General features: G+C 55.7%; 1 protein-coding gene across 2 annotated transcripts; it reads left to right on the top strand.

The window, feature by feature from the left end:
• Positions 1 to 27,145, top strand: Epha2 (EPH receptor A2). 2 transcript variants are annotated; one of them, XM_006975471.4, is made up of 17 exons: positions 1 to 243; positions 5,336 to 5,403; positions 6,836 to 7,511; positions 14,775 to 14,930; positions 15,005 to 15,337; positions 16,707 to 16,822; positions 17,088 to 17,241; positions 18,348 to 18,447; positions 18,886 to 18,941; positions 19,130 to 19,255; positions 19,374 to 19,562; positions 19,696 to 19,757; positions 19,839 to 20,048; positions 20,193 to 20,342; positions 21,087 to 21,280; positions 21,754 to 21,909; positions 26,179 to 27,145. In XM_006975471.4, exons 1-17 carry the CDS (start codon positions 159 to 161, stop codon positions 26,282 to 26,284), a joined length of 2,937 nt encoding a protein of 978 aa, XP_006975533.2. In that variant the 5' UTR covers positions 1 to 158; the 3' UTR covers positions 26,285 to 27,145. The 2 variants fall into 2 exon arrangements, with proteins under 2 accessions (XP_006975533.2, XP_076421702.1); XM_076565587.1 differs by lacking the exon at positions 1 to 243 and adding an exon at positions 848 to 1,050.
• The last annotated feature ends 724 nt before the right edge of the window (positions 27,146 to 27,869 follow it).

Below are 27,869 nucleotides of genomic sequence, written 5' to 3' on the forward strand. Positions count from 1 at the left end.
TGAATGAACAGGAGCGGGTTCTCACCCAACTTCCATTAAGGACTTGGGGCAGGAGGGGAAGAAGTTGTCCCGTGGCGGGCGGGCGGGCGAGCGGGCAGGAGCGGGACACCGAGGCCGGCGTGCGGACAGCAGAGATTGCGCGGAGCGAGAGGCGCGGCATGGAGCTCCGAGCAGCCGGCTTCTGCTGCCTCGCGCTGCTGTGGGGTTGCGCGCTGGCGGCCGCGGCAGCACAGGGAAAGGAAGGTGAGTGTCCGCGCGGTGGCCGCAGCCAGCAGGGACCCCGGGCCACGGGACCCCGTGCGCTGGAGCCCCACGCTCCTCTCCTGGTCACACCTTTGGAAATTGACTTGTGGCTGCTGGGTCTCGGAGCGCTGGGTTTAGTGGGACGCGCGGGTTGCAGTCGGGACAATCTTGGGGGACCCCCTCCTGGGATCCCAGGGTCTCCGGAACTAAGAGATTTAGGCTGAGGCGCTCAGGGCTCGGAGGCCGAGGAAAATAGGACGCGGCGCCCGCCACGCGGTTGCAGGCTGGCGGCGGCTTCTGGAACGCGACCCCCGCAGGGCGCGCTGGGTCCCTCGGAGGAAAGAAGGCGTCTAAGTGGACTCTTCCCTGCGATCAGCTTCTTAGTAACCCAAGTTTGCTCATCTGTCCCGATTTCGTGCGGAAGGCATTTGGGTGCAGGCCCCGCTCTTTGGGGAGGGGGCTTCTCAGCGGCCTGAACCAAGATGGTTTCTCTGCCCCCCGTTTTCACTTGGGTCCCAGAGGTCAGCTTAGGGAGCGCCTACGGTCAGCCCTGACCACGCACACCTTCCCTTCTTGCCAAGCCTCACTCCCAGGTTCGGTAGACAGGTTAAGTGCCGGGAGGGAGGACAGGAAGTCCCAAAGTCAAGTGTTCTGAGCAAGGGGTGACTCAGAAGGAGGAAATGCGGCAGGTGGGGTTGCGGCCTCCCTCGGTGTGGAGCCGTCATCTCGGGGCCACTGGGAGCCCAGGCACCTGGAGGTGGGGAGTGAATCACCTGCCCCCGCCCCAGCGTCCCGGAGCCACGCAAGGTGAGGGGGCCGCAGATTTTGCCTTTGCTCAAGGCGCGGCCAGGGGTGCTCTTGGGGGCGTTGTCCCTCAGCTAGGGTCTCCGAGAGGATGGGGATTCCTGGCCTGCCCTTGGCCGAGGATCTTCCTGTCCACCCAGCTGGAGCTGGCTTCCGTTTCCCACAGCGAAAACTTTTCCTTGCTTTTGGTCCTAGTGCGGCTCCTGCCGGCTCCAGCAGGGGAAGCGTGGAGGAAACCCTGGTGGGTGAGAAGTTTCTTTATTCTTTTCGCCTTCCACATTGGGAAGGTAAAAGGCCAGTTTGGAGCTCTTGGAGGGTGGGGAGTTTGAGGCGGAGGGGTGTCACGATCTGGCCCCATCCCAAAGACATTCAAAGCCCCTGGGCCCTCTGGGAAGTTCTTTTTGTGAAGGTGTGCCCCAGGATAGGGCAGGGCAGGGCATCTGCGACCCTCATCCCCCTCTCCCTGATTCAGCTCCGGCTCTCTCTTCCTGGGAACTGTGGTTGGGGAGAAGGGAGAGACAGCTGGAATTGCTACAGGCCTTTCCTGGGCTGCCGCAGAGTTGAGGATTAGACGTCTGCTTTGCTATGCGGGCTCCTGACCCCCAGCCCCCCGCAGGGAAGCCTTAAACAATCTTGTACTTGTGCCTCTGGGTGCATCTGTCCTCCTCACCCCAGCCTTTGTGATTAATCCCGTTCTGCATGGGATGGAGGAGAAAAAGGGTGCATATTGATTGCCCTGTGGTTGTGGAAAATTCTTTGTATAGGCTCCGGATTCCCAAGGAGTAACTACCGGGGACTATGTCTGTGTGATGGGTGGGGGCGCGGGGGTGGGAGTGGGAGTGGGGGGACGACGACGTTGTGACCCAACTGGTTTCACTGGGTGGGGGGGAGCTGTGGCCAGGTATGGTCTGTCTCCTTTCTAGCCTTGACACAGCTGTGCAGGCTCCTACCGTTCTTAGCTGGACTTGGAAACCCAGAGGGAGCCAGTTAGGATCTCGACAGCTGCTGAATTTGCCTCTCTACAGCAACTTTTACTTTTTATTACATTGTGTGTGTGTGTGTGTGTGTGTGTGTGTGCGTGCGCGCGCGCGTGCGTGCGTGCTCGTGAGAGTGCTAGCGCCAACACACAAGTGTGGAGCTCAAACTTGCAGGAGGAATTGGTTCTCTACACCATGTGGGTTCTGGGGTTGGAACTCAGGTGAGAAACAAGTTCCTTTGCCTGCTGAGGCGTCTCACTGCCCCTGTCCTTCCTTCTTTACAGAGAGTGAGGGAGGCCCACCACTCGTCAGCCAGGGCCCTCTCTGCACAGAGTCTGACCCACGCATCTAGCTGTCTCATCCAGCCAGAACTGCTTGCCGCTGACCCCGGTGGATGGGGGTTAGGGGTTCAGGAGGCCCGGAGAGGGCTGGGTTTCTTAGCTCAGCAAGGGCCTTGTCTGTCTCCCAGTCCCATGCTTCTTTGCATCCGGAGTCTCTGGTCCCCCCCCCCCTTTTAGGTGTAAGCTGATCTTGGGTAAAGAGGGATGAGGTTAGCAGGGAGGTGGCAAGGGGGGCTTTGCATTGTGGGAAAGCTCGTAAAGTAATGTCGCCCACAAAGGTAGCGTTATGATGGCAGATCTCCCCCATCCTGCTCCCGTCAGTGTCTCTCAGGGGACAGAGGACTTATGGGGTACTTTATCTAGGGCAGCCTTTGGTGAAACCCTGAGAGGGTCATGCCAAGGGGCTCCCAAGTTTCCTGCTTCCAATAAGCCAGAACCTTTGATTACCAGAGCCCAGGGCCTCTGTCAGGGCAGAGGGACAGCTGGGCTCTCCCCGTTCCTGGTGGTTGGGTTTAGGGAATTTCCATGGGAGGGGGCTGTGGCTGGCAGCCCTTGGGGTGCGCGAAGCCTTCTTTTCTCCTCAGATTGAACCTGGTGATATTTCTATCTAGATTCAGGCTTGGGCTGGTCCTCCTGTCAGGTTAACCCTTCAAAGCCCATTCCCCAAGGGGCTTAGCTTGAAGTTTCCACACTGCTTGTGTGTGTGGTGTGTGTGTATGGTGAAGTGTGTATGTATGGTGAAGTGTGTGCTATGCCGAGATTTACCGAGATCAGCCCTCCCCTTCACCCTCCTACCTAAGCCCAGCACCATTCCTGTGGGGTTGGTGAGTTTCCTAAGGTTAGGCCCTGGGCATGTCTGAACAAATCCCTGCCGTTACCCCACCTCATCTTCCACTGTCTCCCACTTACAGCCTCTTCCACCGGCTGTGGGATGTGGGACCTGAGCCACTTCAGACTTCCTCTTCCTTGTCTGGGCTGCCAGACCCTTCCTATGGTGGCTGAGGACGGGGTCAGGTGGTAGTGCCTCTCACAGGCCCTTGGGGCTTCCCTAGGAATGGAACTGTGCAACCTCAGAAAGCATTCTGTTTGTTTGAGCCGCAATCTCACTGTGTAGCCCAGGCTGGCCTCAACTCACAGAGCTCCTCTTGAATCTGTACTCAGCTGTCCTTTTTAGTTTTATTTCAAGACATTTATTTATTTTTGAGGCAGGGTCTCACTGTATAGCCCTGACTGGCCTGGAACTTGCTTTGTAGCCCAGGCTTTCCTCGAACTCACAGAGATCCACCTGCCTCTGCCTCCTGAGTGTTGGGATTAAAGGCGTGCGCCACCAGATCTGGTTTGTGTGGTGTCTGAGATCAAACCAGAGCTTTGTCTGTGTTGGACAAGCACTCCGCTAACTGTTGTTGATAGTGGTGGGACTTGCCCCCTAATTATGTACTCCTCAGCTGAACTACACTGTCCTTAGGGCCATGACTCCCACTCACCTCCTATATCTGGAGCCCTAGACTGTCCCAGTGTTCCCCAGGGAGCCATTCTCCTAGGTCTTGGTGTGGAGGAGTGTAGCTTCTGAGGCCAGATCTTCTAGGTACCTTGCTCATGAAAATAATTACTTTACCGTTCCTACTTCCTCCACCATGGGTCAGTCCCTGGCTTCTGAATCTGGGGACCTTGCATGGGTCCAAAGCCTCAGTTTCCCCCAACACCTTACTCTCCAGGGAGGGTGGCATGACTTAGCCTTTACTTGGAAATGGAGGAGAAACAGATGCACTTGGCAGAGAGGAAGGAGTGGCAGAAGGAGCCCGAGGGCCAGGCCAGGTGCAGGGAAGCCCCTGGCAGAGCCTCCCTCTGCCCAGATGCCTCCCTTTTTAGATTAAAAAGAATTTTATTTTATGTGCATTGGTGTTTTGCCTGTGTGTTGTCTGTGTGAGGGTGTCAGATCCCCTGGAACTGGAATTACAGACAGTTGTGAGCTGCCGTATGGGTGCTGGGAGTTGAACCCAGGTCCTCTTAACTGCTGAGCTGTCTCTCCAGCCCTCTCCAGGTGCCTCTTGAGGGAGGATAGTGTGGTATTGGCACCAATGGTCCCTCTGGGCCTGGAAAGTCCCATATGAGGATTTGCATCCATCATTCACACACACACACACACTGCCAGGGGTAAGAATGGCTTTCCCAGGGAGGAGACCTGGCCAGAGATGTGTAGCTTTGGGCTCCTCCTTGAGACCTTCATGCAGGTGACTGTGGTGGGAAGATCCGTTTCCAGGCTACCCACTTCCCCCAGATCTGTCCCTCTTGTTAACATCCCTTTCTTTCTTTTCTTTTTTCTTTCTGACCATTTGCCTTGCTGGCCTGGAACTCACTATGTAGACCAGGGTGGCTGAGAACTCCTAGGCATCCACTTGCCTCTACCTCTGGAATGTTGGGCTCAAAGCTGTGTGCTACCATGAAAGGCTGGCCAACAACCCTTCCTCATGAAGCACTTCAGTGCCCATTACCCACTGCTGCTGTGTGTGCTGGGTGGCCCGGTTTGGGTCAGGGTGTTCTATGCCAGGGGGACGTGACAGAAGCAGACAGTCCTGCCCTGTGGCCCCTGTGGAGTGTTCTCTTGTTCAAGGACACAGATGGGGCAGTGGGGTATCGTTTTATTCTGTTCACCCCAGCACACTGCCCAGCTGCTGTCCTGCAGTGCTGAGGCCTGCCCTACCCTGCCCCCAGCGGGGGGTGGGGGGCACAGGGGGGGGGACGGGGGACGGGGACAGGGGAGGGGGACGGACGGCGGGGGGGACGGACGGGACTTAGGGGAGAGCGTAGCTGACAGGCATGAGTCCTGCCTCTTCCCAGATCAAGTCATGTGTAGCTCCTGGGGTTGGGGTGTCACACACACACACAACACACACACACACCACGCTGGTCCTGCTGTGTTGCTCCTGGGAAAGCCCCCAGCTCACTGGTCCTTCCCCGTCTTTCCTACAGTTGTTCTATTGGACTTCGCAGCGATGAAAGGGGAGCTCGGCTGGCTCACACACCCCTATGGCAAAGGAGTAAGTGAAACTGCAGGGCTGAGGGTCGGTGGGGAGGAGGGCTGCGGGTCTCAGGGGAGATGGAGGGTGGGAGCCGGGATCAGACACAACAGCTTGACCAAACTGTTTTACCACACAGGACTGAGTTAGTGATCTCGGCCGGGCAGACTGGAGCTAGGCAGGCAGGAAGGGACCTTAGGTGGCCCAGCTGGGGAGACAGCTAAAGACCCCAGCAGAATGGGATGCTGCAGAGGGGCTCACAGCTCTCACTGCATCTTGGGAAGGAAGGGTTAAAGGCTGCCCTGTCTTGGAGGTCTTAGCGCAGGAGGTGAATGGTGAAGGACATTAACTCCCTTCCTGCCTGGGCCCCTTCCCCTGTCCCTCCTGCCCCTGAGGACATCTTCCTTTCTGCTCTGCTTTACAGTCATCTTGCCCTGACCCCCGATTTGGAGGCAGAGGCTGGGGGGACTCTGGGAATGATGCCGCTGTGCTTCGGGCCTCAGTTTCCCTTGCGTGCAATGCACCCTTGTTAAGTTGGTCCTGGGACTCTGAGCCAGGGAGAAGGGTGTGTCTCTAGGGAACTCTAGGGACAGTTCCTACAGCTGGCCAGATCTGAGTGACTTGCGTCTATCCCAAGTCACGGCGCCAGTGAGGCCTGAAGTAGAGTTTGGAACAGACTTCTAGGACCCTGGAGTGTCCAGCTGGAGGCAGATAGCCTTCCTTATTCAACCCATTCATTACATATGGTGGGGAACTGAGCCCTGGGGGCACGTGGGTCTTGCCTAATGTCACACAGGGCAGGGCAGGCCTCTTTTTTTTTTTTTTTTTTTTTTTTTTGTTCCCTTTACTTGCATTCATATTTTACTCATTGACTTTTTCCCCCATTCATTTATTCACACATTTCATTCATCTAGGACCTCTCTAAGTACCAGGAGGATGGCATGGTGCCATTGGGACTAGGGTCATCACTGTGTGCCATGCGTGTTGACATACATGGTTAAGTTAAAGCAATGGATGGTCCTCCAAGCCCTGGAGTTGATCAGCTTGTGTTTACAATATAGCTCAGAGATCCTCCTGGCTCTGCCTCCTGAATGCTGGGATTAAAGGCGTGCGCCACCACCGCCCAGGCCATAGTCAGGTCTTGGCTCAGCTATTTTGTGGTTGCATTTCTCTAGGTCCCTATTTTCCTTCCTTGTAGAATGAGGGCTTAAGAACCGAGAGTCAGATGTGGTGGTACATACCCATCATCTTAACACTTTAGAAGTGGAAGCAGGGGATCAGACGTTCACAGTCATCCCTCATGACAGAGAGAGTTCAAGGCCAGCTTGGGGTACATGAGATACTGTCTCAATAGAACGAAAAAAAAATGGGGAATGGAAAAAATTGTGAAGCTGTGCCCCCTGGGATTCAGTCTGTGCCCTCCCCTACTAACCCACCTGTTACCCACACACAGTGGGACTTAATGCAGAACATCATGAATGACATGCCCATCTACATGTACTCCGTCTGCAACGTGGTGTCCGGTGACCAGGACAATTGGCTCCGTACCAACTGGGTGTACAGGGAGGAGGCTGAACGCATCTTCATCGAGCTCAAGTTCACGGTGCGTGACTGCAACAGCTTCCCGGGAGGCGCCAGCTCCTGCAAAGAGACCTTCAACCTTTACTATGCAGAGTCGGATGTGGACTATGGCACCAACTTCCAGAAGCGCCAGTTCACCAAGATCGACACCATAGCCCCTGATGAGATCACGGTCAGCAGCGACTTTGAGGCTCGAAACGTCAAGCTGAATGTGGAGGAGCGCATCGTGGGGCCGCTCACCCGGAAGGGCTTCTACCTGGCCTTCCAGGACATTGGCGCCTGTGTGGCGTTACTCTCGGTTCGCGTCTACTACAAGAAATGCCCTGAGATGCTGCAGAGCCTGGCTCGCTTCCCCGAGACCATTGCTGTCGCAGTCTCTGAGGCACACCCCCTGGCCACGGTGGCTGGCACCTGCGTGGACCATGCCGTGGTGCCATATGGGGGCGAGGAGCCCCTCATGCATTGCACAGTGAATGGCGAGTGGCTGGTGCCTATCGGACAGTGCCTGTGCCAGGCAGGCTACGAGAAGGTCGAGGACACCTGCCGAGGTGAGTGGAGGTGCCTGGGGTGGTGGGGAAGCCGTGCTGGTGGGGAGGTCACAGCCCTGGGATTGGACCATCTTAGTAAGGAGGTTGGAGATGTCACGGCCCTGATGATGGCCCTGTGACTGGAAGCTGCCTGGATCCTCCCAGGAGGACAGTGTGAGGGCTGTGGGTCTAGGACAACAATGGCATGGGTCCCAGTTCCCAGACCCTCTAGTTTCATCCATATCCTTCATTCCCCTGCCTGAGTTTCATCATCTGTAAAGTGGAGAGGGTCATAGTATCTATCTTGGGGGGTAGTTGTGATAATCACATGATCTCATGCTCGTAAAGTGCTGAGGTCAGTCAGTGCCTGACACATAAAGACCTGTAAGTGTGTGGCTGTTATTTTTTGATTCATCCCATGAATAGTTCCTGCTCTGCTGAGTCTCTGCAGTCTGTTCCCAGGAACCATTTCTGATTCTCATGCTGTGTGGCCTCAGGCAAGTTGCCTAACCACTCTGGGCTTCGGCTTTTCCTTGAAGAGAGTTGAGTAGTTTGTTGATTCAGACCCAGGGTATGCTAGAATCACCTGAATGCATTTGAGAGGCTGTGAAGAGGGCTGCATTTGGCTCTCACTGGAGCCACAGACCCAGATCCTGTTGGGGTTTATTGATGACATATTGAGATTGCAAAAGGTCCTGTTTGAGTGACTCTCTGGGCATTAGTGAGCTCACACAGCGGAAGCTGTGGGGACAGCCAGGGCCTGTGACAGCGGAAATGTACAGCCGCCACAGGTTTGCAGTGGATGGCTCTGGAAGTGACTGGGGCAGAGCATGTGTGGAATGCAGCTGACCTTTGGAAGGCCACCGTCGCCTGTCCCTGGGAAGCTGCTTTTGCAGAGATAAGCTGGGTGTTCAGAAACGGGGGACTAGGGCCTTATGTGACTTGCAGGTGCGCATACCTGCTGGAGGACCCTAGCTGGGTAGATCCCTCCTCATTTCTGGCGTCATTTCCTTTGAGCAAAATGGGGGGGGGGATCGCCTTCACCTGCACACCTAGCTAGCCAAGAAGGAGGCTGAAAGACCCCCAAAGCTTCTTCTAATAGGTGGTCCATGTGCCTTTCAAGGCAGTTCTTAGAACCTCGCTTAATACAGTGCATAAGCCCCTGCGTGAGCGGTTTCTTAGGAGACTTTTCTCCATCACCCTTGATGCCCTCTGCTGAGTGAGCCCCCTTTCCTAGGTGGCCCCTGCTTAGGTGACCTCAGACGCACACTCTCAGCCTCAGACAATGACCATGGGTGTGTGTGTGTGTGTAGGGGGGGTGCTGGACAGGACGAGTGGGCCCAGGAGCTCCTCCCCCATGACATCCTAACACAAGAATGCAGGGGTGGAGGAGGGGCGGTTGAAAACTTTCCACCCTGGTGATTCAGACCCTGCGGAGATAAGTGGGGCTGGGGGGGGGGGCGGGGGGGGTCTTCATGCCGTGGGGCAGCTCCTTTCTCTTGGGGATCAGGGTTCTTGGCAGCTTGGTTTGTAAAGAGCCCAGCCAGCCCCGCTCTGGAGGAGCCGGCCCAGCGGGAGGACCAGCTCCCAAGAGGGACACTTGACTCAGCTGGCAGAGCCCTCTGGGTTCCAGCCACCCACTGCCCTGACTCCCGCTTTGCGCCTCTTCCCAGCAGGGAAAGGGTCCTGCCGTGCCAGCCTGGCAGCCTGCGTTCAGTTCTCAGGTAGAAGGTTAATACCAGCTCCGACCGCCAAGTTGACTTCCACGCAAGTGCCATGGTGTGTGTGTGTGTGCACTCAGTCATGGTGAACACAATTCACTTCAAACTTCATTCTTCTTCACTCTGCTTGGCAGCCCGTGGCCGTGGCACCGAGGGGTTCGATGACAGTGTGCCCCGAAAAGTTTGTCTCCTTGAGTCCGTCTGTCCTTTCTGTGAGGCTGGGGCTCTTTGGTCGTCCCACTGAATGGATGAGGACACTGAGGCTCAGAGGCTTACCTGGAATCATACAGCTATGTCAGGATTTAAACCATGGTGCACAACAGTACCCAGGCCGCCATGGGTCAGGAAGTGGGACAGGAAATGACCAGATCCTGTGGAATCCCTGACTCAGCTCTTGGCACGGAGACGGGCTCACTGGGCAGTTCTGGGATGGCAGGTCTTGGCACCGGGGCTGGGGATCCATCAGAGGGAGGGGTGGGGTGACTAGAGGGCCATTGCTTGGGTGTGTTGGGGACATAGCTTTTACTGATGAGAGGGGGCGTGGTACCCCTGGCCAACCTGCACCTTGTCAAGGTCATTTCCAGAGTCACTGGGCTGCATATCTGTTCTTCCTGGGGGTTTCCTCCCCTAGGAGGCTGGGACTAGTCAGGAAAGAGTTAAGTGGTCAGTGGAAAGGAGGGTCCTTGCAGGTGCCGAGTGTGGACAGGTGGGCATGCTGCCCAGCCGTAACTATCCAGAGCTATGTCAGGAATGAGCCAGCCTCCTCCAGCCTACCCCCCCAGCCCTGTCCGGGGGACAGTGGAGTCACTCAGGCTGACTGCCGTCTCCCTGGGGGCTGCTTTGTCTGTGCTTCCTGTGTTGGCTTCTGTAGGGCCCCCGACTGGCGCCTCGCCTCGGCCCAGGAAGACCGAGGCCAGGTGAGCAGGTGGCCAGCGGCCTAGGCCAACGGCTCAGCCCAGCAGCTGGAAGGCCGGCCTCTGGAGGATGTCACAGCCTGGCTCCAGTTTCATGGCCCCCTATCCCACACAGGAATACTTTATTCCAGGTACCAGAGTAAACATTTCACAGGCAAGGTCTCTAATCTGCACAGTCCCGAGAGAGGGTGAGGTCTCTCCCATTTTACAGATGAGGAGATCAAGGCCCAGAGAGGAAATGGCATACACTGTCCCCACTTGCCTGGGAAGTGGAATGACTATGACTACGGCAGAGCCCCTTTGGGCTTTTTCCTCACTATCTGCAAGTGGCTCTCAGGGACCCTGAGACCTTATGATTGGATTCTAGAAGTTGTCATTTTCTTGGTCAGCTCAATATGAGCTATCACATGCGATTTACTGTGGATGGTGAGAAGGGACTCTTGGCCCAGGGCCCACAGCAGTGATCTTGGACCATGGTGGGGCCGGGGGCTCTCAGACTTATGCCTCACTTGGTATGTGATACCAGGTCTTATTTCTGTGGGTTTCAAGGGTAAGGGTTGTGGTGGCAATCCCCCAGCCTCACCCCTGTGCTCCCAGGAGCAAGGCTAGGCCCCAGGGGCCCTGCCAAGCAGGCTCTGCCCCTCCCTAGTTACCGGAGGTAAGGAGGTAAGCGGGTCCCCTGAGCGGAAGGAAGGAGGCAGGCAGAGAAAGCCAAACAAGATAAAGGCTGGAGGTGGGAGAAGCTGGGTAGGCGGAGGGCAGCACTTAGCTTATCTGCTGGGTGGCGGATATGCCCACAGATAGCTCCCGGGGCATCTGTGAAAGGAGCAGACCCCTGAGAACCGGGAACGGGGCTCACCTTTTCTGTAGGTACCACAAGGCCTGCTGGGGACACCCGCCATGCCCTGGGTCATCGACTCACAGGTTGAGGTTCACTGTCGGGGTACAAAGTCCAGGCTCCATGCAGAGGACCGAGGTGGTGAGGTGGTATTCTGGTCGTTGGCTGATCCTGGCTTGGGAAGGCTGATTGCCACCAGGACTGACCTCTTGACCTCACGACCTCACCTCACCGAAGCCTGGGAGGCGGGCTGGGCCTGGGGAGGGGCTCCACAGGGAGCTGGATTAGCGCCACACAGAGGGCGTCTGTCCCTGAGTCACCCTGCGCTGCCACCTGAGGGGCGGGCATCACGAACTGGAAAAACCAGGGCACAGCCCCATAGCTGTGCAGTGCCTGTGCCCCAGTTCTGCATGGAGGGGCCCAGGCCTGCCAGGCAATTGGGGCCAGAGATACACTCTACAGGTGCCCCAGGTGTGCCCCAGCCAGGCTCTCGTGCCAGCCAGGTGGGTGTCCAAGTAGATGGTGTCCCTGAGGGGCTGAAACGCCACTCTCTACTGCAGTTTGAGTACACCCTTGGCATGTTTCACTGTGCGTGGTGAGTTTCCCACTCACTCGCTCCTTCATTCCTTCACTCACTCATCCACCCCTTCATTTATTCAAGACCCATCCATTGAGCGCCTCCTCCTTCACATCAGGCCCCGCGCTGAGCCACACGTGGGGCAGATAGACCAGACGCCGATGCTGTTCTTGAAACTGCCAGTCTGGGGGGGGGGGAGAGAGAGAGAGAGAGGATCCTCATATGTGCACAAATAATTTCAAATGAGGCATAAAAGCTAGGCTGTGAATTCCCCTGGAGCTGAAAAGATGCTAATCTTTCCGTCACACCACCATATCCCAGTTCCCAGCATCGTGCCAGACACGTAGGTTGGGCTTGTTTCTGTTGGGTGAACTTGAACCTGAGTAATAGTTGCCCGATTGGAGCACCAAGGAGCCTGAAACTGAACAGTTGGTGTAGGTTATAGAGGAGTCAAGCTGGCTGGCTATTGGTGGTGGGTGGGTGCCTGGTGTGGTGGGTGTGTTTGTGTGTGTGAGGCCCTTGCTGTGGTTTGCCCTGGATGTTGGGGAATGCAAGCAATGCTGGGGGTCCCAGTGGTCTTCCCGATGTGTTCTGGGACTCCCCCGACACTTGCACACTCTGACAGGCACGGCCTGGGGGTGACCCTGGGCTCTGTGGTTGGAGGAGGGAGGGGGGCAGTGCGGTTTCGGCAGGCAAGCGCATGCCCTGTGGACGCCGCCTCTCGTGCATTATCTGGCACATCCGCAGCGGAAATCTCTCCAAATTCCCTTTTTCCTGCCGGCAGGCAGGCCACCCCCAGGCTCTGGGGCCAAAGAATAGAACCCATCTCTTCCCCCACTTCCTCTCCTGGCATGAGATGGTGGGGGAGCCAGGACATAAGGGTTGGCAGGTGGCTTAGGCCTTTGTGACCACACTGAGCACAGGGGCTGGGAGGGGGCAGTTGTGATTTGGGGGCTAGAGCCTCCGTCTCCCAGTCTCCTGACCTTGGTCCCCAGTGAACCAACACTTACTCACATGCAGGCGTCTCTGGGTTTAAGTGAGAGCATTAGGGGATTGGAAGCTGGGATCGGCGGGGCCTGGCATTCTTGCCTCTCATTTTTGTGTGAAAGTTAAGGGAAGGAGAGAGCTATTTTTGTATTGTAACAGCTATGTAACGGGAGCGAGGCCAGAGACACACAGCTCTCCCAAACCCACTAGGAGGCTTTGCAGCTTGGAGAAGATGACTATAGCTAACCCCACACATAGCCCATTGGGGTGGTGTTTGGAAAGATCTGGGCGCTCCCCTCCAGGCCGCTCTGACTATAGTCAGGACTTCTGGTTGGTAAAGCAGGACTCGTGGCTTGCACAGCGCTGAACTTTGTTCCAAATTGAGGTGTTCCTAGGAACAGAAAGGGATGACAGGGGAGGTGCTGGGCTTCAGGCATCCTCGGTTTATCTTTTGGCTTGGAGACCTTGAACAAATTGGCCTGACAGAGCCTCAGTTTTCTTAACTGCAGAATGGGGTGAATGCTAGCCACACCCACATGTAAAGGTTCACCTTGAGGACTAAAAAGACTGTCAAGTCCAGCACCGAGTAGTCGTGCTTCATCCGTGGGAACTTAACGCTCTGTGCAGGTTAAGAGCTGGTCCTAGGTACCTTTGTCTTGCTATTTGGTTCTGAATTAACTCCCTTCTCAAGTTTGTGTGTGTGTGTGTGTGTGTGTGTAGTGTGTCTCCAGTGGCTGGGCCAGCCTGGGATACCTCAAGGGGCCACAAAGAGTTAGGATGTTGTCTGCCGGACTTCTAGCAAATGCAGAGCACAGGCTAGCCCTTGACAGAGCCCCGCCCTCAAAACCATCTCCCTTCCACCTCTGCTCTATTGCCCAAGGAGAGCTAGGCTGTGCTCTCCAGCCTGCTTGGCCAAAGGTTTGTAGAGGGCGGGAGACTTGAATTGGCTTCCCGGGGTGGGGTCAGGATTTCTCAGGCCATGTGGGCCAGGGCTGCCCCGTATCAGGCAGCCTTTGTCCGGGGATTTTCTTCCCCCTACAGTGCCATGTGACTGTCAGTTTCTATATCAGACCTTCAGCGGCACCCATTGCTTTCAGGATAAAATCTGAACTTCTTTCCGTGACATTCAAGGCCTTTCTCCACTTCATTATTGCTTCTATTCCTTCTCTTTGTATCAAGAAGGCTGCTCCTATCTTCTGTATGACAAGCTCTTGCTCACCCTAATTCCCTGCCCTAGGACCTCGGAACTGCTGAACTTCTACACAGCTGTTAAACCCCAGCTGAAGTACCCCCCCCACACACACACACACACGATGCCTCAGATGCCTGACTACCCTCCTTGACCTGCCAGCCATTTCACTGTGCATGTCACACACTCCTGTCTTCTGTACTTAAGAGTCCCCGTTTTCACTTTGGGGTCCATGAACCACATGGGGCTAGGCAGAGGAGGTGGTCAGTGAGTGACTGATGCAGGACCCTCCCTGAAGAAAAAGTGAAAAGGGGCATGCAGGGTTGAAAAAGGAGGTCCCCAGGAACAGCACTCTGGCCTCTTCCAAAGCCACCCAAGCCCTGGTGAGCCCCGTGAGATGAGCCTTGTGTCTGAGCAGCTTCCTGCCTGTAGGCCAGGAAAGGGCTCGGGGCAGGGAGCAGGGTAAGGTGGTGGGAGGAAGCCCCCAGAATCAGGTGCCCGAGTCTCTAGCCAGCTGGGCCAGGATGGACCGCTGAAGAAGGAAGGGTTACTTCCTGGCGGCCCCCTCACCGCAGAAATGACATGGCTTTGGAAACGGATCCAGTGAAAGAGCTGGGCCTGGCCTTTCCTGCCTCTCGGAGGCCAGCCCCGGAACAGGAAAGAGACCAAGCCGTAGGTTAGAGGAGCCTTGGCAGGGGGGTATCCTGACTAGGGAAGGCCAGCCGGTTAGTCAGGGGTGGGGGTACACAGCTACAATCTCCGCCCTGGTCAGTTCACATCTGCTGTACACAGTAGCGATCCCGCCGGGCCAGTCTGCACAAATCAGGTTATAGGACCTATTTATGCTGGAGGGCAAGCTGTGGTCCTAGAATGCCAGGCTTTGAGCTGTGACACTTCTTGCAAGAGGCAGCTGGCATCAGATGTACCAGGGTTTGGGGCACTTGGGACAGGTTATTTTGGTGCCCAGCAGGCACTGGCCATGGATGTGATTGTCAGTAAGAACACAGCTGGGAAAGGGCATATGGAACTGACCTCCCGTCTGTCCTTGTGTCTCTCAGCCTGCTCGCCAGGATTCTTCAAGTCTGAGGCCTCCGAGAGCCCTTGCCTGGAGTGTCCGGAGCATACCCTGCCATCAGCCGAGGGTGCCGCCTCCTGCCAGTGTGAAGAAGGCTATTTCAGGGCACCCGAGGACCCGTTGTCTGTGCCCTGCACACGTGAGTCTTGCAGAGATCTAGGGAGGGGCAGCCGAGTGAGGGGGCAGCCCCTTTGACCTCCACTCTTTTGACAGGCCCACCCTCTGCCCCCCACTACCTCACGGCAATCGGCATGGGTGCCAAAGTAGAACTGCGTTGGACACCCCCCCAGGACAGCGGGGGCCGCAAGGACATTGTCTACAGCGTCACCTGTGAACAGTGCTGGCCGGAGTCTGGCGAGTGCGGGCCCTGTGAGGCCAGTGTGCGCTATTCAGAGCCTCCTCAGGCCCTGACCCGCACAAGTGTGACAGTCAGTGACCTAGAGCCTCACATGAACTACACCTTCACTGTTGAGGCCCGCAACGGCGTCTCCGGCCTGGTGACCAGCCGAAGCTTCCGTACTGCCAGCGTCAGCATTAACCAGACAGGTGAGCTGAGGGACGGTCGTGGCTATGCCGGGGCACCTGCTTGGGTGGGACTTGAAGACAGGCACCCGGCCCTCAGCCGTCTTCAGAGTGGCGAAGAGTGAGTGGCTAACATCCTTCCTGGGTGTGGTGGCACACACCTTTCATCCCAGCACTCAGGAGACAGCCAGGCGGTCTCTGTGAGTTTGAGGCTAGCCTGGTCTATTGAGGCTAGCCAGAGAGATATAGTAAGATTCCTGCCAGGCGTGATGTTCTGAAGGTAGAGGCGGGAAGCTTAGGAGTTCAAGGTCATCCTCAGCTACGTAGTGAGTTCAAGGCCCACGTGAGGCAAAGGGAGAATGGTGAGGTGGTTCAGTAAGTACTTGCTGCATAGACTTGAGGACTGTACCCCATAGGGGCGTGGACCCCTGGCACCCATACAGGCAGAGACAGGGAGTCCCCAGCTGATAAAGCCAGGTCGGGGTTCAGGAACCGACTCTACCTCACAATGTAAGATGGAGAACAATGGAAGAAAACACCCTTTGACCTCCACACGCACACGTTCACACACACACACACACACACACACACACACACACACACACACACACACACACGTATGGCCGCCCCGCCCCCACGTGACATCTCTGGACTACTTATCCCCGGGACTTAAAGTATTTCTCTAGGAATTTATTTTTTCTTTTTCTTTTTCAGGGAGAGTAGAGGGTTGTTGAAAATAGGCCTGGGAAGGTGGGTTCAGTCAGGAAAGCGCTTGCTGCACAAACATGGGGACCGGGTTCGAGTCCTCAGCACTCATGTGAACACGTGACACCACAGGGTAATCTGAACACTGGGTTGGGACAGGACAGATCCCTGAAGCTCATTGATTAGTGAGCTGAACTGAATTAGTGAACTCCAGACTCAGTGAGATCATCTGTCTTAAAAATAAGTCGAGAGTTTAAAAAAAAAAAAAAAAACAAGGAAGATGCTTGATGTCAATTTCTGTCTTTAACATGTATACACACACACACGCACACATGCACACATGCATACATGCCAACATGTGCACACATCCACATGAACACATTCCTACATAGAACACACACACAAAAGAGTATATTGTATAAGGCTGTTCGAGCCTTGCCTGCCTGGTCTCCAGAAAGATTCAGTGGCAATCAGCGAGTGTCTTAGCTATTATGTATATGTTTGTAATCGTCACCAGGGCACCTCGGATGGACTAGCCCCTGGTCGGTCAGGGCGGGATCTCTAACCGGAAATCCGAGAACCCAAGCCAGGGCCTGAAGAGTAAGGGTGTGGGGCGGCTGATGCTCCGTCTCTCCACCCTTCACCCCTTGATGATTTCTCACGTCCCTCCCCACCCTCTTCTGCCCAGAGCCCCCCAAGGTGAGGCTGGAGGACCGCAGTACCACCTCACTGAGTGTCACCTGGAGCATCCCAGTGCCACAGCAGAGCCGCGTGTGGAAGTACGAAGTCACCTACCGCAAGAAGGTAACAGGGTCGGCACAGGCCATGGGGATGTTCAGCGCGCAGCGATCTGGAGAGGTTCCCTTCTGCATCCGGGGAAACTGAGGTCTCCCAGAGCATCACAGCAGAGGATTGTAGGGGAGAATGTCCTGGGTTCTCAGAGCCAGTCAGAGTGGGCTGTGCGGGATTTGGGCAGTGCTGGGGTCTAACCACCTTTGTGGCTGGGGTCCTGGCCGAGACCGCCCTGCCCTACCTCACTTCCTGCCCCTCTGCCCACCACTGCCCACAGGGGGATGCCAACAGCTATAACGTGCGCCGCACTGAAGGCTTCTCCGTGACCCTGGACGACCTGGCTCCCGACACCACCTACCTGGTGCAGGTGCAGGCCCTGACGCAGGAGGGCCAGGGTGCTGGCAGCAAAGTGCATGAGTTCCAGACACTGTGTAAGTCAGGGGACCAGGGTGTGGGCCAGTCCAGGGACCCTGAACTAAATAGGACATTGTTGAGGAGGAAGTGGGAGAGTCTAGAAGTGCCCCTTCCTTTTAGCCAGGGCATGGAACAGCCACATGTGGGGAGAGTCAGGACTGAGGCTGGCAGGCAGGACCAGGGATGTGGGTTCAGGGCAATGTTACGAGGTGAAGGGAGGCTGTGGCTCTGGCTGTGAGATTTCTGAGTTCAGACCCTGAATATACTGAGGTAGAGCTCAGTTGCTCAAGTGTTTACCTAGCATCCCCAAGGCCTTGGGTTCAATCCCATGTATAAACCCCTGGTGTGTGCCTGTGAGGGATCAGAGGTTTAAGGTCCTCCTCGGTGACGTGACGAGGCCAGCCTGGGCTACATGAGATTCTGCCTCAAAAATTAAATAAGTATTTAAATAAGAACACACATAAGACAATTTAAAAACAAACAAACAGCTAAAGATTATGGTCCTTAAACTTTCCTCCATGGACCATCCGGAAGGCCCCCCTCTGCCTGACTATGAAACGGTCATTAATGGTCCCAGGCGAGAGTCTGGAGAGGTGGCTCTGTTAAGATGGAGTGCTCCTCTTGTAGAAGACCCAAGTTCCCAGCGTTTCTGTCAGAGAGCTCTCAGCCACCTGTAACTCCAGTGCCAGGCACCTGCACACACATGTGCACACATACCACCCCATATATGTATTTTCATAATTAAAATAAATCTATTTGTCTTCTGCTTGTATATTTTGGTTCCCCATTTTTTGTTGTTGTTTTTATAGAGTGTTTGTTTGTGTGTGTGTGTTTCTTGGTTTTGTTTCTTTGTGGGTTTGTTTGTTAAAAAGAAGAAAGAGAGGACGTGGATTTGGGGTAGGGCAGGGGGATCTAGGAAGGGAAAAATGTGACGGGGGGTGGGGGGGGTGGAGGGGGTGGCGGCACGCGGGGAATTAATCCTTAGGAAACTTGAAGGTAAAAGCACCCCGTGTGCTGTTGGTGCCCAGGCTTCTCAGTTCCTTACAGGGAGCTTTGGGTGCAGTGGGGTGTGTCTGCAGGATTTGGGGTGGGGGCTCTCTCATCAGCTGATCTCTCCCAACAGCGACGGAAGGCTCCACCAACATGGCGGTGATCGGAGGTGTAGCTGTTGGCGGGGTCTTGCTTCTAGTGCTGGCGGGAGTCGGCTTGTTCATCCACCGAAGGTGAGCCACAGCTCCTCCCGGGCTCCCCAAGGGCTGGTGGGACGCAGAAAGGCAGAGCCCCAAGCAGGCCAAGGTTACTTAGCCTAATCTAATCCAAGCCTGTGGGATCCCTGCCTATGGGAGGATGAGCTGAATTTTAGGGGCCACGGAGGCCATTGTCGTTACGCTCCTTAACTTCCTCTGGACACGGGGCAGGATGCACTAGTTAGTTCAATGAGGACAGCCCTTGTTATGGCCACTTATGTGGCCATTGCAGAGAGTGATCTCCAAGGGTGAGCCCAGACTTGGTGGCTTTCTCTGCCTTCCCCTGACCCTCTGCCCGACATGGAGTTTGAGTGGATTGCTAGCCAGTGAGTTCAGGGCATGGTTGGTAGGTCCTTTTGGCCAGCACAAGCTGTACTGACCATGTGTGTCTGGTCCCCGGGGGGTTTCTTCCAGGAGGAGGAACCTGCGAGCTCGCCAGTCCTCTGAGGATGTCTATTTTTCCAAGTCAGGTAAGATGCAGGAGCTTTCTCAGCTCTATGGTTTACCTAGAGGCTTCACTCAGCATCTCTGGCTGAACCCCTTTGACCCAAATATTCCCGAGGTCCCGAGTCATGTGGCTTCCTCCTCTCTAGAGCCTCACCTCCCAGGAACCCCTCCTCAAGCGGTCTGTGACCCGGCTTCTCTTGCCCCCTTACAGAACAACTGAAACCACTGAAGACCTATGTGGACCCCCACACTTATGAAGACCCCAACCAGGCTGTACTCAAGTTTACCACCGAGATCCACCCATCCTGTGTCTCAAGGCAGAAGGTGATTGGAGCAGGTGAGGCTTACCCACACACTGCACCTGGAGGAGACAGGTGATGATGGGTGGTCCAGAGCAGGGCCTGCCCAATGCCCGGACTTACTGAGGACACTTCCCACACCTTGCCTGCCTGCAGGAGAGTTTGGAGAAGTGTATAAGGGGACTCTGAAGACATCATCAGGGAAGAAGGAGATACCCGTGGCCATCAAGACACTGAAAGCTGGCTACACGGAGAAGCAGCGTGTGGACTTCCTGAGTGAGGCCAGCATCATGGGCCAGTTCAGCCATCACAACATCATCCGCCTGGAGGGCGTTGTCTCTAAATGTGAGGCCCCGGGAGGTGCTCAGGGGTGGCCCCAGGAAGTCAGGGAAAGGGGCTGGATCCGGGGCCACCTGACCCTGGCTGTGTCCCCACCCTGCTTACTGTCCTCACCCACACCTGTGTCCATGTTCTACAGACAAACCCATGATGATCATCACAGAGTACATGGAGAACGGAGCCCTGGACAAGTTCCTTAGGGTAAGGTCATGGTCTGGGGGGGAGGCGGATGGAAGCTGCGGCTTCTGGGGCCGGTCGGCACTGAGGGACTATAATCTACAGGAGAAGGATGGCGAGTTCAGCGTGCTGCAGCTGGTGGGCATGCTCCGGGGCATTGCATCCGGCATGAAGTACCTGGCCAACATGAACTACGTGCATCGGGACCTGGCTGCCCGAAACATTCTTGTCAACAGCAACCTGGTATGCAAGGTGTCCGATTTCGGCCTGTCCCGTGTCCTGGAGGATGACCCTGAGGCCACCTACACCACTAGTGTAAGTCAGAGAAGGGGGCGTCACACCTGGGGGTGGAGGGCTGGAGCGTTTTACCCTGGATCTGGGACCTGAGGAGTGAAGGGTGACTCTGGGCCCCCCGTTGGGGGGCTGGGACAGGAGTAACAGGGGCTTGGTCTCCTGCAGGGCGGCAAGATTCCTATTCGATGGACAGCCCCAGAGGCCATTTCCTACCGCAAGTTCACCTCAGCCAGTGATGTGTGGAGCTACGGAATCGTCATGTGGGAGGTGATGACTTACGGCGAGCGGCCCTACTGGGAGCTGTCAAACCATGAGGTAGGCCCCTTTCTCCCAAACTGATCCCAAACCTTGGGGCCCTGACAGAAGAACATCCAGTAGGGACCTCACAGATACTGTTCTGTGGTCTGTCAGGGGGAGGACCCAGCCTCTGTAGTGAATGCAAAGTCAACAAGAGGGAGAGGAATTGTGTGCACATGCAAATATGTGTTGGGTGTGTTTGTGTTTGCATGTGTGCCCATGGCTCTGTGTGTGTGTGTTTGTGTGTGTGTGTGTAGGCACATGCATGTGTGCATATGTCTGTATGTAGGTATATGAATGTGTCTGTACATATATATGTGTATTGTGTGCATTTGTATATGCATGTGTACATGTATGTATGCATGTTACATGTACCTGGTGCCTCACCTAGTCTGGAGGCCTGGGATTCTGCTTGTGGGGATCACCTCCCTGCAGAGACCTAGGAGAGTAAGTAATGCAGACAGGCTGAGACATGGCATGGAGGAGGAACTCCAGTCTGTGGGGTGGGTAGAGATGGGAGGAGGCTGGATTGCGGGACACATGGGGCTGACCTCTATGGCACTGAAGATGGCCCCTCAGCACTTGCCTCATGGATGACTTTGAAACTGTGTACATACTTAGGAAAGGGTGCTTGTCTGTTTCTGGGCTCTTCTCCCTATTCTGTGTTGGGGCCTCCAAGGCAGCGGGGCAGGAGGTAGGGGGTGTCTGTGTAACAGTTCTGTGCCTTCCTACTAAGGCCACCCTGATGCTTGCATCCTCTAGGTCATGAAAGCCATCAATGACGGCTTCCGGCTCCCCACACCCATGGACTGCCCCTCGGCCATCTACCAGCTCATGATGCAATGTTGGCAGCAGGATCGTTCCCGCCGGCCCAAGTTTGCTGACATCGTCAGCATCCTGGACAAGCTCATCCGAGCCCCAGACTCCCTCAAGACCCTGGCTGACTTTGATCCCCGGTGAGTCTCATGTCCCAGGCCTGTGGACTGCTGGGCTTCTTGGGCTGACTGGATGGCTAGGTGGTAGTCAGGGGTGTGAAGGGACTCAGAAGTGACAGGTCAGCGCTGGTGATGAAGCCCACAGGTAAATTGTTTGCCTGCCTGGTGTGCACAAAACCCTGGGTTCACTCCCCAGTGACTGAAAAAGCAAAAGGATTAGCCGGGCATGGTCCAGTAACTCCAGTACAGGAAACCAGCTTAAATGGTACATGAGCAGGCACTGGGCTCAGCAAGGTGGGCTTTATGCAGGTGGGGAAACTGAGGCACAGGGTGCCAAGGGCATCTTATGCATTTTTCCCTGTCTGGACTTCTTCATTTGCTCAGGGGAAACAGAGGCATAGCCAGATGTATGCCCTCCCCAAGTTAGGACGGTAGGGGTTTGGTAGGTCATGTTTGGCAGCCTCTCACCCATCGCTTGTGGATTTCCACCCCAGAGTGTCCATCCGGCTGCCCAGCACCAGTGGTTCCGAGGGAGTCCCCTTCCGTACAGTGTCCGAGTGGCTGGAGAGCATCAAAATGCAGCAATACACAGAACACTTCATGGTGGCTGGCTACACAGCCATCGAGAAGGTGGTGCAGATGTCCAATGAGTGAGTAGATGCCCTTGACCCGCTGTTCACCTCTGGGGACAGCCTCCGGTGCACTGACTGTCACTCACTCCTTCCTCTCTCCTCCGCCCCTCCCCCCTGCACCCCCTCCCCCCTCCCCACCCCCCCACCTCCCCCCACCCCCGCCACCGCCGCCCATGTATATCTTTCTGTGCTGGGTGCCCAGCCCCCTCCAGAATAGGAAGGCACTGGGAGTTACAGTCATCACTAAGCTGTGGTGTGTGGAGGGCTATTTGCCCACCCTGGGCTGCTTACATAAGTGGCATCCTACAGACACTGGGAACACAGATTCTGGCTTCAATCAAGCAGGACCCAGAGCCTTGTGCGTTCTTTTCCTGGTGCCTGGGAACCAGAGCCTTGCCAACCTCTCCCAGGCTGCTCTCCCTGTGTGGTTAACTCAGCCCTGCCACTCACCCCCAGCTGGCCTTGGATATGCCCTTAGTCTGTGTAAGTGACTTCGGTCACTCCTCAGCACTCTTCTCCGCGCCCCACACCACCCCATCTCCATCACTGACCCTTCCCAGAACAGCCTTGGCAGGGACATCTCTTCCCGTCCCTGGAGGGATACAACATTGTCCTCTTAGCCTTTGTGCTTCTAAAAATAGTTGTGGGTCCCAACAGCCCAGGATCCAAGTGTCCAAGGCCATAGTAGAAACAGGCCCTGGGGTAGGAAGGTTTTGGGAACTGCTTGGACGAGGTGACCCGGGCCTCCCATGTTCCCGGGTTCTAGCCGCTCTGGGACCTGGGCTTAAACTCAAAACATTCTCCGGGGTCCCTGACAACCTCCCAGCTGAGCTTCTGACCTGCTGGTCATGAACGTGGCCATGAAAACGGTGGGTCATGGGAAATGGACGGGAAGAATTGACCAGAGGGAGGTGTGAGAAGATGGGGGCAAACATTAGATCCCAGGATACCTCTTGCTTCCAAGCAGCAGCTGGGCTCACACTTCGGCTCTGCAGACACACCTGAGTTCATGTCCCAGGTCTGCAGTGCAAGTGATTTTGGTCCAGCTTTGACCTTGGTGCCCATCTCTCGATGTGGGGATTTGGGTGTATGATTCAGGTGCTTAGGGTGTCTCGATCCTTATCTCCTCTGTTCTGCTGTTCCCATGGTACTATAAATCATGGTTCTGTGCCCTGGTTTCCGAGTCACCCTCCATGTCCCTGGCAACCCGGGTCAGCCCCCTGGGTTCCTTCAAGTCCTCTCCCCCAGGAAAGCACAGCTTTCTTCTAGTGACCAGCACTGAGTGTGAGGAGCAGGTTTACAGGAAACACATGGCCTTAGAAGCATCTCAAAATAGCCTGGGGCGCCCCTCGCCAAATCCTTTCCCACGAGCTGGGACAGGCTCCTGGACGGACGGGCAGTGCACACAAGCAGGCAGTGTGCCTGCTCCAGGGTTATTTGGAAAGTGTCTGGATAAAGCCCGGAAGTCGTTGAACGCTCCTTCCTCCTGGGCTCAGACCCACTGGCTCATAGGGCTGCCTCTGCCTCTCTGAGAGGATGTGGGGATGGATCTGAGCACGTTTTAAACCCACAGACTGTGGCGGCCACAGCCACACCATGGAGCCCAACAGGAATTGGCGGCAAATGAAATCAGTTCCCTTCCGGGTAGGGTCAGGATTTAGGCTTCAGTACCCAGTCCCCTCAGACTCCCTTTCCAAGGACCTGGCCTCCTCTCCCCATGCTCTCCATCCATCTCTTCTCAGCGCGTGTCCCCTCACGCTATTTTGGACTTTGTTGGGTTTTGAGCTGGATAAAATCAAAATGACTTTTTGAGGACCTGATATAGAAAGTAGTTTTGTTTGTTTAGTTGGTTGGTTTTGGTTTGGGTTTAGTTTGGTGTGTTTTTGAGATAGGATTCTCTATGTAACAGTCCCTGGCTGTCCTGGACCTCGCTCTGCAGACCAGGCTGGCCAGGAACTCACAGAGATCCACTTGCCTCTGCCTCCCGAGTAATGGGATTAAAGGCGTGTGCCGCCGCCACCTGGCACAGAAAGTCTTTTATTGCACTGTACCTTGAACAAAATGGCCGGCCCAAAGGCCAGGCCCGCCCAGCATTAAAACTGCACATTGCAGCATCCTGGTGCAAGCTGGGCATAGGCTCCTGATGGGTCTTAAGAATCTGAATCCATTTGCTGGGTGTGAATGAGACAACTCTTGGGTCTCTGGGGACTCTTGTGCCTCCACCCCCACCCTCTTGCATAGTAGGTCTTCATGGGTCCTTACAGTCACAGGATTGCTACTAGCTCAGGAGAAAGAGAGAGGGTACAGAAGTGACCTGGCTTATGTCATTCCTACACAGGATGAATGGGATGGCTGTTCTGCATCCCTCGGGGGAATGAGGTGGGAACCGGAACCAGCCTGGACCCTGGGGGGCTTGTCTGACTCTCACCCAGTGCATTGTTCTATCTGGAGTCAGGAAGAGGCAGCCTTTAATGGCAGCACTGGGGAGGTAGGAGGAGGCAAGTGGGTCTCTGGGTTTGAGACCAGCCTGGTGGTCCACATATGGGTTCAAGCCAGCTAGGACTCGACAGCGAGACCCTGACTCAGGAAGGAAGGCTGCTTGGTTGGTTAGCTGGTTGATTGTGGGGTTTGGAGAAGAAGCACAGCGCTCAGGAATCCATCATCCTAGCCTTTCATCTCCGTAAAAAGAAATGGGCTTGGGAGGAGCAACCAGACCCACCACAGCCTTGCCATGAACCTGGCCTGAGAATCTTTAGACTCCCAGACGGTGAAAGGAACCGCCACTGTGCTGGGGAGAGGGCCTTGAAGTGGGGCCGGGGTCAGCCCTCCAGCGATGTTTACATCCCCGCCGCGGGGTGGGATCAGCCCCAGTGAGTCTGGGGTTGCCTAGGGCCCCGCCTTTTCCCTAAGAGCCCCTCCCCTGGTGTTTACTGTGCTTCTCCAGTCCCCACTCTGTGGTCCCTGAAGGGCTGTGAGAAACATCCCAGCCCCTCTGGTAGGCCTGGAGGTTCCCCACCAACCCCCCATCTACCTCCTGGCCTTCTTGCCGCAGCAGAAGCAGCTCCCCCCTCCCTCCCCACCTGGGTCTGCCTGTCCCTGCTCGGTGCTTGGCTCTTCTGAGCCTGTGGGAAAGTCATGTCTCTGGCATTGCGAACTCCCGGAGCTTGTACCATATAATTAGCTCCAATTACAGCCGAGAGCTGGCCTGTAAAAACCTGGGTGTTTTCATGAGCTAGGGCTGGTGGGTGAGCACAGCAGAAGAGAAAACTCCTGGAGTTAGTTAGCAACAGACATCTGCTGACAGCTCCTGAAAGCTTACGCGGTTCTACCTAGAATGGGGGCGGGGGGGGGGGGGGGTGCGCCAGGAGAGCCTACTCCTTCCTCATGGGTCCCCTGGGACCTAACGTCAGCCTGGCACTGAATCCTAACCCCTCAGTTGGACACCACTATCCCTCAGATTTCCACAAGGAAAGGCAGCCTGCCTCTGGTGACCTGCAGGCCTCACCCACTAGTCTAGTAGAACCTTATCCACTAGGGAGGGGGTGGGATGAGAGAGAGTGTAGGGGAATGGAGGTGGTGGACGGGGCGGTCCTTGGATGGAGGGCCTTGATAGGGCACTCCTAGAGGGTCCTTGAAAAGCCACTGCCTGGAGATGCCCCTGCCACTTAGGGAGACAGACCGGGAAAACATGTCTTCACTGCTGGTATAGTTCTCAGTTCTGGTACTTCCCAGCTGTGTGACCTCAGAAAAGTCCCTATGCCTCTCTGAACTTCAGTCCCCTGATCTACAGGGGTAAGAAGGGCATCTAAGGCTGGGCAAATTGTTCAGCCAGTAGTGTTTGCTGGGCAAGCAGGAGGACCTGAGTTCAATCCCCAGAACCCAGATCAAAAAAGCTGGCCTCAGTGGTTCCCGTGAAATCCCAGGGCCGAGGAGGAGACAGGCATATCCTCGGAGCTTGCTGGTGAGAGACTGTCTCAAAGTGGGCAGCTCCTGAAGTGAGGTGGCCCTTTGACCTCCCCGTGCATTCCACGTGTGAATGCTTACACACATAAAGAGCGCCCTCCCCCACCCCTGTGAAGAGCTGCTTGGAGTCAGGTGGCAGGCCACGTTAGGATGTGACCCCCTCCCTCATAACTGGATCACCCTCACCACAGGTCCTCACCCCCCTCCCTGCCCTGCTTCCCTGCCCTGTCTCTTAGCTCTCCCTCTCTCCCCCTGCCCACTCCCGGCTGGGCCACACTGCACAGCCCTGTTCCTAACTCTCCCTCTCTCCCTCCCCGCCCACAGTGACATCAAGAGGATTGGGGTGCGTCTCCCTGGCCACCAGAAGCGCATTGCCTACAGCCTGCTGGGACTCAAGGACCAGGTGAACACAGTGGGGATCCCCATCTGAGTCCGACAGGGCCTTGTGCCCACCTTGACCAACAATACTTGAAAAAACACAGTGGTCTCCCCGCCGACCCATGCCAGGCCACTAGGACTTAATTTATTTCTACTTCTGCATCTACACCACCCTGAGGACTCGGCAGGCGGCTCTTGAAGACACCCTGGCTGTGCTGGGGAAACTCCTGGATTCTGGGCAGGGGCCTCTTCCCCTTCCAAGGACCCAGCTAAGCACTTAGCAGTTGCCATTGCATTCCCAGCATTCCCTGGGGCTAGAGTGCCACCAAGACCATTGACACCCACGTGAGACATTTCCAAACGGGACCTCCCGTCACCTTTTCTCCCCAAGAAGCCACCTCAGGAACTGAGGCTGGGCCCTCAGCCCAAGACCAGATGACTAGGACGCTGTAAGCCCCACCCCTCGTCAGAGGGTAGGTTGCTGGGTGGAGCCACAGCAATCTTCCAGTGCCTTCTTCAGACCCAGGGCCCCGCCCTCCGCCCTGGAGGGCCAGTTTCTTGCTTTCTTGGGGCCCCCTCAGGATGCTTGTTTGTGTTGAGGTTTTTTTTTAAGTACATATTTTATACTTGTGGAAAGAGTGAGTGTGTGGCAGGGACCTTGCCAGGGCTGGGCACGAGGATGCCCTGCAGTAGACATTCCTGGGCTCGGGGCTGGCCAGACTTGAGGGGGCTCACTGCCCAGCCACCTCATCTCTCGACCCTTTGGACGACTGTCGTATGCTGTCAGTGTTACTGATTTTATTGGGTTGTTTTTGTTTTGTTTTTTTGAACCTTAACTTATTTTTTTTTATATTTATTGTTAGAAAACAACTTATTTCTGCTCTGGAATAAAGCCGCAGATGGTTCAAACTGACTCTGGCTTTCAATCCTGGATGCTCCGTGGGGTCTGTGACTGCCTGTTGGGGGCAAAGGGGAGCCCCCAACTCCAAGTGTTCAAATAGAGCTTGCATAACAACAAGGGAGGGTGCTGTGTCACCCGTGGAGAAAGAGTGGGTAGGAGCGGGCAGGGGGCCAGGGAGCCTGCCCTGGCCTCTCCACACCAGCAGGCCCGATCACCTTTGATCTCTAGGCTTCTGCAGGCCTGGGAGGCAGTGAGAATAGCCGCTAGCCTCCCTCCCACTCATTCCCCTGGTGGGAGCTGCTAAAACGGACAGGAGGCCTAGCTACAGCGCCGTCCACACGTTTGGTCATGCCGGAGTCTCGGCATTCATGAATTTTGTGGGCATCTCCATTTTATGGAGGAGGAAGGCTGAGGCTGTGTCCGGTGACCAGGCCTGCCTGAGACCACAGTGTTTTAGAGACAGGCTAGAGATCAAAGAAGGGCCAGGACCTCCCCCACCTCATTTTCTCATGAAGAAACTGAAGCTTAGAGATGGTCAGTGACTTGCCCAAAGTCACACAGCAAAAGCCACCAAGGACATTGGTCTGAGTTTCAAATCCTAAGCATTTGCCTCTACCGGATTTACATGTCAGGGTGTCCATAGTGGGGACTTCGAAGATGTTGCATACAGGAGGCCAGAGAATGAGTGAATGAGTGGAGTTTCCAAAGGATGGCTTCCTGGGAGGAGGAGACACTC

Source organism: Peromyscus maniculatus, chromosome 2, assembly GCF_049852395.1.
Source record: "Peromyscus maniculatus bairdii isolate BWxNUB_F1_BW_parent chromosome 2, HU_Pman_BW_mat_3.1, whole genome shotgun sequence".
Lineage (NCBI taxonomy): Eukaryota > Metazoa > Chordata > Mammalia > Rodentia > Cricetidae > Peromyscus > Peromyscus maniculatus.